Source organism: Rattus norvegicus, chromosome 15 (genome assembly GCF_036323735.1).
Source record: "Rattus norvegicus strain BN/NHsdMcwi chromosome 15, GRCr8, whole genome shotgun sequence".
NCBI lineage: Eukaryota > Metazoa > Chordata > Mammalia > Rodentia > Muridae > Rattus > Rattus norvegicus.
In genome coordinates this window covers 38,587,144-38,600,752 of record NC_086033.1, presented here as the reverse complement: position 1 = coordinate 38,600,752, position 13,609 = coordinate 38,587,144, and the positions used below count along the sequence as shown (strand labels likewise).

General features: G+C 43.0%; 1 protein-coding gene across 3 annotated transcripts in view; it reads right to left on the bottom strand.

The window, feature by feature from the left end:
* The window catches only part of Mtmr6 (myotubularin related protein 6), a 37,933-nt gene extending 33,271 nt beyond the window's left edge, over positions 1 to 4,662 (bottom strand). For all 3 annotated transcript variants that reach the window (NR_172203.1, NM_001394711.1, NM_001394712.1), the window contains exon 1: positions 4,555 to 4,662. Coding sequence is in view for 2 of the 3 variants with exons in the window: in NM_001394711.1 (NP_001381640.1) it covers positions 4,555 to 4,578 (24 nt within the window). In the remaining variant the exon portion in view is untranslated. The remainder of the gene's footprint in view (positions 1 to 4,554) is intronic.
* Positions 4,663 to 13,609: the final 8,947 nt, after the last annotated feature.

Genomic DNA, 13,609 nt, shown 5'->3' with positions numbered 1-13,609 from the left:
GTAGTCTCCAGGGTCCCTGCTTGCTTTATTTGCTCTCTCAGCATGTTCTCCATCTAACACAGAGTAGACCCTATCCATCAACTCTATTGCTGTTTCTCTTGACTGCAAAATACATTTTTCAAAGCAGCTCTTGTGTCTCACTGTCATTTACCTGCTTTCCTAGTATGTACAACAGTGCCTGGCCCAAGCAGAAGGCAGAGAGGGCACGGTGGGCACGGAGAGGAAATTAGGGCTGGAAGAATGCTCTTTGCCCCTCTGACTCTTAGCCTCCATTTTAATTCACCCTCTCCCACCTCACTTCTGCATGCACCTATCTGCAGGGCCTCAAAGTATTCTCTTATATAAGCTCTCCCCAACAAAGACCTTCAATGATTACCTAGACATCCATATGTGCTTCTCTTCCTCAGATTTTTCCTCTAGCTCAGCACCCTCATGATTAGCTGGTGACTACACAAAACCTTACCACCTAGTTTCTCTCATCCATCTCTTCATTTCCATGCCCCACCTTCACACTCTAACCTCTTCCCTACATAACTATTCTGTTAAGAGGTTAAAAGGTTTGTATCTGAGAGACCTGGAGCTCAGAACCCAGCTCCTAGAGGCAACCTGTAAGCCAATAATTAATTCCTAGTCAGCTAACAGAGACAGGACAAGTTAATCTTGACAAACCACAGGTTTCTCACCTGTAGCCTGGGATGGTACTAACAACAGCCAAAATGCCATCCTTTTTGGGGCAAGTGTTCAGGTATGCCTCAAAATCTAAGATTTCAGGGGCTAAAGAACGGGTTTGGTTCTAAGAGCACTTGTTGCCCCTTCAGAGAACCTAGGTTTTGTTCCTAGCATCTCCATGGTGGCCAGCATTCATCCGTAACTATAGTTCCAAGGAATAGAATGCCTTCTTCTAACCTTTGTGGGCAACAGGCATGCAATCACTCATACATATGAAAATCTTTAAAGACAAAACTGGGGGTAGAGAGACAGTTCACTAGTTAGAAGTATTTGCTGCTTTTATAGGACCCAGGGTCAGTGCTCAGCACCCAAACAACATCTCACAACCATCAGTAACTGCAGTTCCAAGGAATCTTATTCTCTTCTGGTCTCCTTGGGCACAACACACAAACACGGTGCACGAACATATATGCAGGCAAAACACCCACACGTAAAAATTAATGTATCTAATGAAAAGTAATAATAATTTAAAAACAAACACCTTAAGGTCTCAAGGCTGGGGAGATAGTTCAGTGAAAAAGAACAACACAAGGACCTATGAATCCCCAGCATCCATGTAAAGAGCCAGCCGTAGTCATGTGTGCCTGTGCCTGTGGCCCCAACACTGGGAGAGCAAAGACAAGCCATCTAAAGAGTGAGCTACCCTGCCTGAAAGGCTGAGCATCTGGGTCAGTGAGAGACCCTATTTCAAGTCAAATGTGATATAAAAATAGAATGACACAGCAACAACTAAATTTTGGAGCTAGAAAGTTATTTAACCTCTAATAGTAGAAGACAAAACAATGATAACTCTAAACAATACAAAAACAAGAATATAAAACTATTACTTATGATAAATCTAGACAAGGAAAGCCCTTTTAGCTATTGTCTTCTACATGAATACCAATTTAACAATTTTATTATGACTGTTCATGCTAGGACAAGCATAACTAGCCTTTGGAACTTAGACATTAGTTTGAATTCTAACTGCCACACATGGTCAGTCAATCTTACTAATTTCTTCCTCATCTATAAATGGAAATTCTAAAACCACTGGCAGGGTCCATTAAATCAATGATGGTCCAGGTTCCATGTCTGTTGCTGTGATAACATACTCTGACATAAAGCAAGGGTTTATTTGGCTAAAATCACAACCACCATGGTGGAGAAGTCACAGCAGCAGCTTGAGCAAGCTGGCCACATCAACGGTCAAGAGCAGAGACAAAAGACGTGCACAAATGCTGTCCCCTTGCTTTCGGTTCTTTTGTACATTCAGGATCCAGACCACGAAAATGCTGCTGCCCACATTAGGACAGACCTCCCACCCCATGCCAATTAAGACAAAAAGAAAAAATCCCTCACGGCCAATGTGATCTGCGCAGTCCCTCCTGGGACTCCCTTCCCAAGCGATTCTACCTGCGGCAAGTTGGTAATTAAAAGTAAACCTGACGGTGATAAGAGCTAATGAACTAACATATATGTGAAATATGAACATTGTGAAATTATGACAATATTACATAAGTGTGTCCACTGACAGAATTGCCTAACAGATGGTAATCATTACTTTTCAAAAACAGCTGTTAAACAACATTAAAAAAAAATCACTGAACAGTCACATATTATCAGAGCCAATTAAAAATGTTTATTACTTTTCCTTGAGGGTGGGGTGGGCATGTATGGGCCAAGAAACCTGTGCGGAGGTAAGGGAGACTCTTTCAGAAGCTGGTTCTCTCCTTCCACCACGTGGGTTCTGGAGAACCAGTCCTGGTTGTCAGGCTTGGCATCAGGTCCTTTACCCACACTGAGCCATTCTGACAGCCCTACAAGCAATTCTGACATACCAACTAAACTACACAGAGTTTAAAACAATTTTTTGCAGCAATTTAAACGTCTAGACGAAGAGTATGCATAAAAAAAAAACACAACAAAAACTTGGCCTGTTCAAAGCAATTTTATAAGACTATGCTCTTTTTCCACACCATAATTTAAGGAAATGGTACAGTCTATATAACAATTATCAAAATACATTGTGAGGTTCATTTGCTCTTGCTGTGGGATGCCCAATGTCAGTCAAGTGTGTATATACTTAGCAAACCTCTGATCCACTACAGTCTATGCACAACCACTTAAGACTATTCCAGAGAAATGACTCTATGACAGTGACACAAGTAACAAAGAGCTCCCTTAAGAAGCAGCTTCAGTAGAAAATCAACTGGAATCTCTTAACCTTTAGAAAAACATAAAGAAGTCTTACCTAAAAAAAACAAGCAAAAAGCAGCCTTACCTAACAGCAGCATGGGCCCCACCAGGAAAAGTAAGGCTTAATCAAGAACAACCTTCAAGATCCTAAGAGCGACAGATATACACCCTCAAAGATCAGTTCATTCCCTCACAAATCGAAGGAGATAATCTTTTAACTAATGAAGGGAATCATCCGGATTTTCCCACCACTGCTCACTCTCACCATTCACTAAGGAATAGGGGGTGCTTAGCTTATTAGATTCCATTTGCTTTCACTGATGTGTGTGTGTGTGTGTGTGTGTGTGTGTGTGTGTGTGTGTGTGTGTGAGAGAGAGAGAGAGAGAGAGAGAGAGAGAGAGAGAGATCAGCAGCAGCAAGTAAGCAATGAGGTTCAGAGTAGAAGGCAGTTAGTTTCTGAGCTGACAGCTGTTAGGGCCCTGTGACAGGACAAGAAGGGCTCCAAGCCCCCTCTCATTCTCTTTCCTCTTAGCACCTGCTGCTGCTGAATATCAAATCATCCTCCCATTTCCAGATTTTAAATGTCAGCAGCTTAAAAACTCCCCAATTATTTTATTTTCCTTCTCTTTAAAGAAAAAAAAAATCTGCCAGGTAGTGGTGGTACACACCTTTAATCCCAGCGCTGGCGGAGTCAGATAGATCTCTGTAGTCTACAGAGCAAGTTCCAGGACAGCCAGGGCTACACAGAGAAACCCTATCTCGAACAAAACCAAAATCTTGGAAAAGGAGACCCTTCACATTTACTACGAATAGTACAGGCAAACTCCAAAATAAAGTCTAGCAAAAATTCATGTTATGCTATCCATAACATCAGGAGATGTGAAGTGTTTTAAAGAACAATGAAGAAAAAAATTCAGTTTGTTCCCAAATGGCCTGTAACTTTAAGACCTTTAGAACGGGCAGTAAGTAACAGTTGAGGCTCTGGCAAGGCTCAGAGTTGTTTTTCCCATCTTAAAAGGTTATTCAAGCCTTTTGATCTCCACTTCTGTTTTGGTCTTGTCTGAGGCTGAAGTTTGGCCATTCTCTGAATTCTTTTCACATAGAAAAATTAAGCATGGACTTGACAAGCAAGCTCAGTTCTGGGAAAGTTCCATGGACCTTTTACAATATGACACAGCCTTTCCCCTTCTGCATAACCACGGTCAGGTTGGCTCCCTACACTTAGGACAATGCCTAAAGTTGGAAGCACAGAAGTACTAGCTCTAAGTGGCTGGAGAACTAGAAAAGAGAGTGGCCTCGGATGCGCTCATATTTGCACTCTGAAAAGAGTTGGTGGGGTACTTAAACCAGAGCAAGACTAGTTCACATAGCACAGTGCTGACGGATACTGGATCCACCAGGCTGGGGGCGATCGGCCGAAAGACCCCAAAATAAAAAGCAGCCCCAGTCTTGTTCAAAAGCGCAAAGCTCGCTGGGCGGCCACCGTTTACCGACTCCCCAAACACCTCCAGTCAAGGCGCCTGCGCCGTCCACACAGCCTCCGCACCCCCAAACTGCCGACCCGCAACGGAGGCCCCGCACCCCCAAACTGCCCGTTCGCCTCTGCGGGGTGAACCCCGGCAGTTGCGAGGATCTCCCGCCGACTACCTTGGTTGTCCGGATGTGCTCCATCCCGGGGCGACGCCCGCAGGCAGCTAGCCTCAGGAGAACACCATTGGGAGAGGAACGGGGCGGTGACAGCCACCCGCAGGAACTCCCTCAACCCCGCAGCGTCAGCCACCCCGCCGGCGGCGGCCACTGCGCAGGCGTCGTCTGAGAACACTGTCGCCTAGAAACACTTCCGCAAATCCCAGCCACAGAGGGGATCCTGACAGCAGGCAGAGCGTCGCCCATCGAGAGCGTGCGCTAGCTGGATCGCACGCATAGATTATTTTATACAGCGCCCTCTCTGATGGAGGATTGGCATTACCATGGCCGACTAAGCTGACCGTGTGTTCAGCTCTACAAGAACCAGCACAAGGGGAACTAGAACATATATCTAGGTTTAAAGTTATTTCCGGACCAAAAGAAATTAATTCTCTAGTGAGTGAGAGACTGGCTGTCTCTGAATTCCATTACCAAGACAATTTAAATTATATTTAGAAACCCATGAAGCGGGGCTGGGGATTTAGCTCACTGGTAGAGCGCTTACCTAGGAAGCTCAAGGCCCTGGGTTTGGTCCCAAGCTCCGAAAAAAAGAACCAAAAAAAAAAAAAAAAGAAACCCATGAAGCACTATTGTGATTATCAGTATTAAGTCTGAGTACATTTTATAAGGACTTCGTGGACAAGTGACAGGATATAACCCTTACAGGTGTGTAGTTAAGGCTGCGCTTTAATTTAAGATGCTACATTAATGTCTTTTTTATTTGGAAAATATTGCTCAAAGTTAGAAAGATGGCTTATCTGTTAAATTCTTATTGGAAACTTTTTTGACCTCCGATTACCGTAAATAAACAAAAATGACTGGGATGGGCAGTTTGCCTCTCTAACCAATGCTGTGCTCTCTCTCTCTTGCTTCTCTGGCTGCCTCCTGCAAAAGGCTTTTCAATTAAACCAACACTTTTTAAACTGTACATGGCAACCCCGGGGGCCAAAGGCTGACTAAAACGAAATTAAAAACCCAATGTGATCAATCTAAAGGGAGCAGCCTATCTCACGCATTGCTTCTGAAATCAGCTTTAGTTCTCAACACTCGACACATGTACGTTGTTCATGCCAGGAACTGCCTCAGCTCAGATTTCATATACTATAGGTTATAAATTGTGGTGTATTTACAGATGGTACAAAATTTCTACTCTTATACAAAGAGTGATTTGATTGCAGAAAGACACACACCTATTGTCACTTGATTTTTAACAAAGGAGTCAAAACCATCCAATGGAAAAAAGATAGGATTTTCAGCAGATGGTGCTGGTTCAACTAGAGGTCAGCATGTAGAAGAATGCAGATCGATCCATGCTTATCACCCTGTACAAAGCTTAAGTCCAAGTGGATCAAGGACCTCTACCTCAAACCAGATACACTCAAACTAATAGAAGAAAAAGTGGGGAAGCATCTCCAACACATGGGCACTGGAGAAAATTTCCTGAACAAAACACCAATGGATTATGCTCTAAGATCAAAAATCAAAAAATGGGATCTCATAAAACTGCAAAGCTTCTGTAAGGCAAAGGACACTGTGGTTAGGACAAAATGACAATCAACAGATTGGGAAAAGATCTTTCCCAATCCTACAACTGATAGAGTGCTTATATCCAAAATATACAAAGAACTCAAGAAGTTAGACTGCAGGGAGACAAATAACCCTATTAAAAAATGGAGTTCATAGCTAAACAAAGAATTCACAGCTGAAGAATGCCGAATGGCTGAGAAACACCTAAAGAAATGTTCAACATCTTTAGTCATAATGGAAATGCAAATCAAACAACCCTGAGACTTCACATCACACCAGTGAGAATGGCTAAGATCAAAAACTCAGGTGACAGCAAATGCTGGCGAGGATGTGGGGAAAGAGGAACACTCCTCCATTGTTGGTGGGATTGCAGACTGGTACAACCATTCTGGAAATCAGTCTGGAGGTTCCTCAGAAAATTGGACATTGAACTACCTGAGGACCCAGCTGTACCTTTCTTGGGCATATACCCAAAAGATGCCCCAACATATAACAAAGACATGTACTCCACTATGTTCATAGCAGCCTTATTTATAATAGCCAGAAGCTGGAAAGAATCCAGACGCCCTTCAACAGAGGGATGGATACAGAAAATGTGGTACATCTACACAACGGAATATTACTCAGCTATCAAAAACAATGGCTTTATGAAATTTATAGGCAAATGGATGGAACTGGAAAATATCATCCTGAGTGAGGTAACCCAATCACAGAGAAACACACATGGTATGCACTCATTGATAAGTGGCTATTAGCCCAAAAGCTTGAATTGCCCTAGATGCACAGAACACATGAGAGTCAAGAAGGATGACCAAAATGCGAATGCTTCACTCCTTCTTTAAAAGGGGAACAAGAATACCCTTGGCAGGGAATAGGGAGGCAAAGTTTAGAACAGAGGCAGAACGAACACCCATTCAGAGCCTGCCCCACATGTGGCCCATACATATACAGCCACCAAACTAGATAAGATGGATGAAGCAAAGAAGTGCAGGCCGACAGGAACCGGATGTAGATCTCTCCTGAGAGACACAGCCAGAATACAGCAAATACATAGGTGAATGCCATCATTAAACCACTGAACTGAGAATGGAACCCCTGTTGAAGGAATCAGAGAAAGGACTGGAAGAGCATGAAGGGGCTCAAGACCCCATATGTACAACAATGCTAACCAACCAGAGCTTCCAGGGACTAAGCCACTACCCAAAGACATGGACTGACCCTGGGCTCCAACCGCATAGTTAGCAATGAATAGCCTAGTAAGAGGACCAGTGGAAGGGGAAGCCCTTGGTCCTGCCAAGACTGAACCCCCAGTGAACGTGATTGTTAGGGGGAGGGTGGTAATGTGGGGAGGATGGGAGGAGAACACCTATATAGAAGGGGAGGGGGAGGGCTTAGGGGGATGTTGGGCGGGAAACCGGGAAAGGGAATAACAATCGCAATATAAATAAGAAATACCCAAGTTAATAAAGATGAAAAAAAATGGCAGTTAGCATGCTCTGAGGGTGGAGTTTCCAGCCCTCTGAGGCCTAAAACCCATCCCTCAGACTCCTGCACAGAACTTAGTGAAAGGCTGAAAGTCTCATGCAGTTTGACACAGACAAAAGTAGCCTCTGATACAGCTAACACCATCGAGAGCTACGTGTTTCGATGTCATGTATTGCACAGCAGGTGAGAGTACTACTGAGTTACATGACCTCTAGTATAGAGCTTTTACGTGTGCTGTCAAGCTGCTGACATATGCTCTCTCCTGTTTCTTTCTGCAGGCACTCAGAGCTATGAGTTTTCCTCTTAACACAGCTTTCATTGTGTCCCATAAGTTTGGGTATGTTGTACCTTCATTTTCATTAAATTCTAAGAAGTCTTTAATTTCTTTCTTTATTTCTTCATTGACCAGGTTATCATTGAGTAGAACATTGTTCAACTTCCATGTATATGTGGGCGTTCTTCCCTTATTGTTATTGAAGACCAGCTTTAGCCCATGGTGGTCTGATAGGACACATGGGATTATTTCTATCTTTCTGTATCTGTTGAGACCTGTTTTATGACCAATTATATGGTCAATTTTGGAGAAAGTACCATGAAGTGGTAAGAAGAATGTATATCCTTTTGCTTTAGGATAGAATGTTCTATAAATATCTGTTAAGTCCATTTTGTTCATGACTTCTCTTAGTCTGTCTATGTCTCTGTTTAATTTCTGTTTCCATGATCTGTCCATTGATGAGAGTGGGGTGTTGAACTCTCCTACTATTATTGTTTGAGGTCCAATGTGTGTTTTGAGATTTAGTAAGGTTTCTTTTATGTATGTAGGTGCCCTTGTATTTGAAGCATAGATATTTAGGATTGAGAGTTCACCTTGGTGGATTTTTCCTTTGATGAATATAAAGTGTCCTTCCTTATCTTTTTTGGTGACTTTTAGTTGAAAATCAATTTTATTTGATATTAGAATGGCTACTCCAGCTTGCTTCTTCCGACCATTTTCTTGGAAATATGTTTTCCAGCCTTTCACTCTGAGGTAGTGTCTGTCTTTGTCTCTGAGGTGTGTTTCCTGTAGGCAGCCGAATGCAGGTTCCTCATTGCATATCCAGTTTGTTAACCTATGTCTTTTTATTGAGGAGTTGAGACCATTGATGTTGAGAGATATTAAGGAATAATGGTTATTGCTTCCTTTTATATTCATATTTGGATGTGAGATTATGTTTGTGTGCTTTTCTTCTGTTTGTTTTGTTGCCAAGACGATTAGTTTCGTGCTTTTTTTGGAGTGTAGCTTGCCTCCTTATGTTGGGCTTTACCATTTATTATCCTTTGTAGTGCTGGGTTTGTAGGAAGATATTGTGTAAATTTGGTTTTGTCATGGAATATCTTGGTTTCTCCATCTATGTAAATTGAGAGTTTTGCAGGATACAGTAACCTGGGTTGGCATTTGTGTTCTCTTAGGGTCTATATGACATCTGTCCAGGATCTTCTGGCTTTCATAGTCTCTGGCGAGAAGTCTCGTGTGATTCTGATAGGTCTGCCTTTATATGTTACTTGACCTTTTCCCCTTACTGCTTTTAATATTCTTTCTTTATTTTGTGCATTTGGTGTTTTGACTATTATGTGACGGGAGGAGTTTCTTTTCTGTTCCAATCTATTTGGAGTTCTATAGGCTTCTTGAATGTTTATGGGCATCTCTTTCTTTAGGTTAGGGAAGTTTTCTTCTATGATTTTGTTGAAGATATTTATTGGTCCTTTGAGCTGGGAGTCTTCACTCTCTTCTATACCTATTATCCTAAGGTTTGATCTTCTCATTGAGTCCTGGATTTCCTGTATGTTTTGGACCAGTAGCTTTTTCCGTTTTACATTATCTTTGACAGTTCTGTCAATGATTTCTATGGAATCTTTTGCTCCTGAAATTCTCTCTTCTATCTCTTGTATTCTGTTGGTGATGCTTGAATCTACAGCTCCTTGTCTCTTCCTTTGGTTTTCTATATCCAGGGTTGTTTCCCTGTGTTCTTTCTTTATTGCTTCTATTTCCATTTTTAATTCCTTCAACTGTTTGATTGTGTTTTCCTGGAATTCTTTCAGGGATTTTTGTGATTCCTCTCTATAGGTTTCTACTTGTTTATTTATGTTTTCCTGCGTTTCTCCAAGGGCGTTCTTCATGTCTTTCTTGAAGTCCTCTAGCATCATGATCAAATATGATTTTGAATCTAGATCTTGCTTTTCTGGTGTGTTTGGATATTCAGTGTTTGCTTTGGTGGGAGAATTGGGCTCCGATGATGCCATGTAGTCTTGGTTTCTGTTGCTTGAATTCCTGTGCTTGCCTCTCGCCATCAGATTGTCTCTAGTGTTACTTTGTTCTGCTATTCCTGACAGTGGCTAGACCGTCCTATAGGCCTGTGTGTCAGGAGTGCTGAAGACCTGTTTTCCTGTTTTCTTTCAGCCAATTATGGGAATAGAGTGTTCTGCTTTCGGGCGTGTAGTCTTTCCTGTCTACTGGTCTTCAGCTGTTCCTGTGGGCCTGTGTCCTGATTCCACCAGGCAAGTCCCTTGGAGCAGAAAAGTTGGTCTTACCTGTCGTCCCGCGGCTCAAGTTGCTCTTGGGGGGTTGCTTTTGAGCTCTCCGTGAGGGCGGCAACCAGGAGGGCCTGTGCCACCTATTCTGGGAGCCCCCACGCACCCAGATGCACGGGGTCCCAGATGGCATTAGGTGTTTTCCTCTGGAGTCAGAAATGTGGGCAGAGTGTAGTCTCTTCTGGCTTCCCAGGCGTGTCTGCCTCTCTGAAGGTTTAGCTCTCCCTCCCTTGGGATTTGGGTGCAGAGAACTGTTGATCCGGTCCCTTCAGTCCCGGGCAGTGTCTGGAGCATGGGGGACCTGCAGCTCCAGTGCCCCTATCTTCCTGAGTATATCGTAAATTTCTCTTTTAAAATTTGTTTTTCCCACTTTTAACTTTAAGTTGAATTTGTATTATTTATTAGTAATATTCAAACCTTTTTATGATTAATCTTGTTTTTATGTATATGTGTTTGTCTGTGTTGTTGCAGGATATTTGATCACATTGTAAACCCTGAGATTATGAACTGAAAAAAACTGTTTCTTGTTGTGGTGTGGCTCAGCCCTGAGCACACAACTTTAACCCAAGAGCTCTCTGTGAAAGGAAAATTATACAGATTTAAAGTTTAAAAATATAAAATTAAAAGAGTAAGTTTCAAAATTCACAAACTCAGGGCTAAACACTGTGAAAAGCAAGTCCAGGCAGCCCCGCCCTGCCACTAGGACTAACAGACCATAAAGATAAAGAAAAGGAATGCAGGAACCAGCCCGAGTTATCAGGACTGACCCAAACCATCCTCAGAGTCACATCTTAACCAGATGTCCTTCAAACCCTGATCCGCCCCTAGCTTCTAAAATCCTGTTCGCTCCAGTCAATACGTACTCTCCTGCTGTGCTGTAATCTCAGTGCCATGTTTAAACGAGCCAATCACTTATAACGGCGCCAGAAATTAGCCAATTGTGTGTAACCGCACCAACCCCCCTAGCCTTCCCTATATAAACCCCTAACTTTTGAGCTTCGGGGTCGACACCTCTGTCTCCTGTGCAGGATATGTGTCGACCTGGAGATTCCCGTAATAGATCTCCGTAATAAACCTCGCCTTTGCTTATTACATCCAAAATGGTCTCTCTGTGTCTGGGGTCCGTGATTTCCCGCGCCTTTAGAAAGGGTCTCTCTTTGGGGATCTTTTATTTGGGGGCTTGTCTGGGATCGGTGTTTCCTGGGGCACACCATTCTGAGACTCGAGCTAGGATCTTTCATCTGTAAACAAGAGCTAAATAAAGTCGACCCTAGGTCAAGAAGTGGAGCAAGCAACCAGAGGACAGGGAGTGAATAGAAGAAAACCCAGGAAACAGAAAGAGTTGAAGGGCATTTAAGACAGCATGGAGAAGGAGAGGAGCTTTTTCCTTCTGGGACTTCCATGGAACAGGAAGGTTGCTGGGTGCTTTCTCTGCCTCTCTGATCTAGCAGGCTTTCACCCAGCGTCTGATTCCTGAGTCTTCATTTGGTAAATCAAAGGTTTGGGATTTTACAAAACAAGATGCTAGAGATCAGAAGAGGGTGTTGTCTTCCCTGAAACTGGAGGTACAGGAGGCTATGAACCTCCTGGCCTATACTGGAAACTAGTCCTCTAGAAGAGCAGCATGTACTATTAGCTGACAATCCATTTCTCTAGCCATGACAAGTGTCTTTCAAATAAAAAGTCATCACGTAGCATCTTAAGTTAAAGTGCTAAAGATAAAGGATTATCTATAGACCTGTGTTATCTCCCAAGCACTGACTCTTGGCTACAAAGATCACAAAAGATGTACTCACAGCCTGATGCCATTGTGAAAATAAAAGGTTGTTATAGAACGTTGTCCTCTAAGCACAGTGACTGCAGTTGTGACACTGTTGTGGTGTGCCCTGAAGTTATCTGTATTTTGATGCTAATTCCACTGCCCCAAGGACAGCTTCCTAGTCACTACTCAGAACTCAGGTGACTTCACCAGAACCACCTCCCCAATGAATTTGTAAAGTACAGGTGAGGGGCAGGTACAGGATAGAAGGAGGCCTGTCATTGGAGGAGAAGGAAGGATGGGCGGGAGAGAAGTTTGAAGGAAGAGGAGGAGACTAGGACAGAGAGGAAGAGACAGGGGAGAGAGAGAGAGGAGAGAAGCCATGGCAGGTGATGTTAAGATTCTGCTCTGTGTATTTACAGGTTTTTATCAATGTTCCTAAGGGATGGATGGTACCGGGCTTTGTATGTTTAAGTAGGCAATTATATCTTATCAATTGGGTCTAAGATGATTGTGTTGTGTGTTCTTTTATGTGAGGGTTTGAGCATAGGAAAGTGAGTGGCGGCAAGAGACACTGGGCCGCAGAGGAATGGGGATGTGTTTCCACCAAGATATCTAGCAGATATCTTGGGCTCCGCAGCACAGACTCAGCGGGGTAAAAGACAACTATACTTTTTTTTATTATTATATTTTTACAGCAACATGACACCTGCAAGGGACCCTTGCAGGGAAACAGGAGCTGTTGTATGTGATTAGCTGAACTGAGATTCCTGCCACTGTCTTGTGTGTGTTTCAATTGCATATGGTTCTGTCCCACTGTACATGGTCTTAGTGGTGCCAGAGTATAAAGTGTGGGAGACTAAGAGGAAAGGATGTTCCATCAGTGCAACTATCATGCAAACTCAGGTGAAACCATTTGGAGATATAGTTTCTTGGGATCACCAACATCTCATGTCTGTAGCTCAACCTCCAATCACTCTCTTTGTCCCCCTGAACCAGCCTTGGGTCTGTCCTTGTGCCTTATCTGAAGTGAGGCGCTATCACTCACATCTCCCTGAGGAAAGTTAACACAGCAGTTTTATATGCATATACAGACTTTTAAATCCATTTAGAACTCACTAGTTCATCATTGGGCAAATGTCCGAATACTGAATTCGGTAATATCTGTTTTTTTTCCTTTTAGAAGCATTTTGTTTCCATGGGATGGCTGGTGAAATCTAGAGCCATTTTATTATGTTGGTTGGGCTGGCAGAATACCCACAACTAGTAGGTCCAGGCCAGCTGCAATGTGCCAGAAAAGTCCACAGAACAAAATCGTCCTGCCCTAGGTGGCAGTGATGAAGAGGTGGAGAAACCCTGTTCCATGTTACCCAAGACTTATGAACTAAGAAGTTTCACATTTGTAATTAGGAAATGGTACTTTTCATGGGTAAAAGTTTTGCAACAAAACTCTGACAACCCACGTTCAATCCTTAAAACCTCTACAGATGTTGTGTGGCACAGTTGTGTTCACACACACACACACACACACAGCCCCCCCCCCACACACTCACATACCTTTTAAAAGGTATATGGGTGTTTTGCCTGAATGTATGCGTGTGTACCAAACGTGTGGATGGTTCCCATGAAGGTCAGAAAAGTGCATTTGATCCCCAGAGAATAGGATTACAGATAATT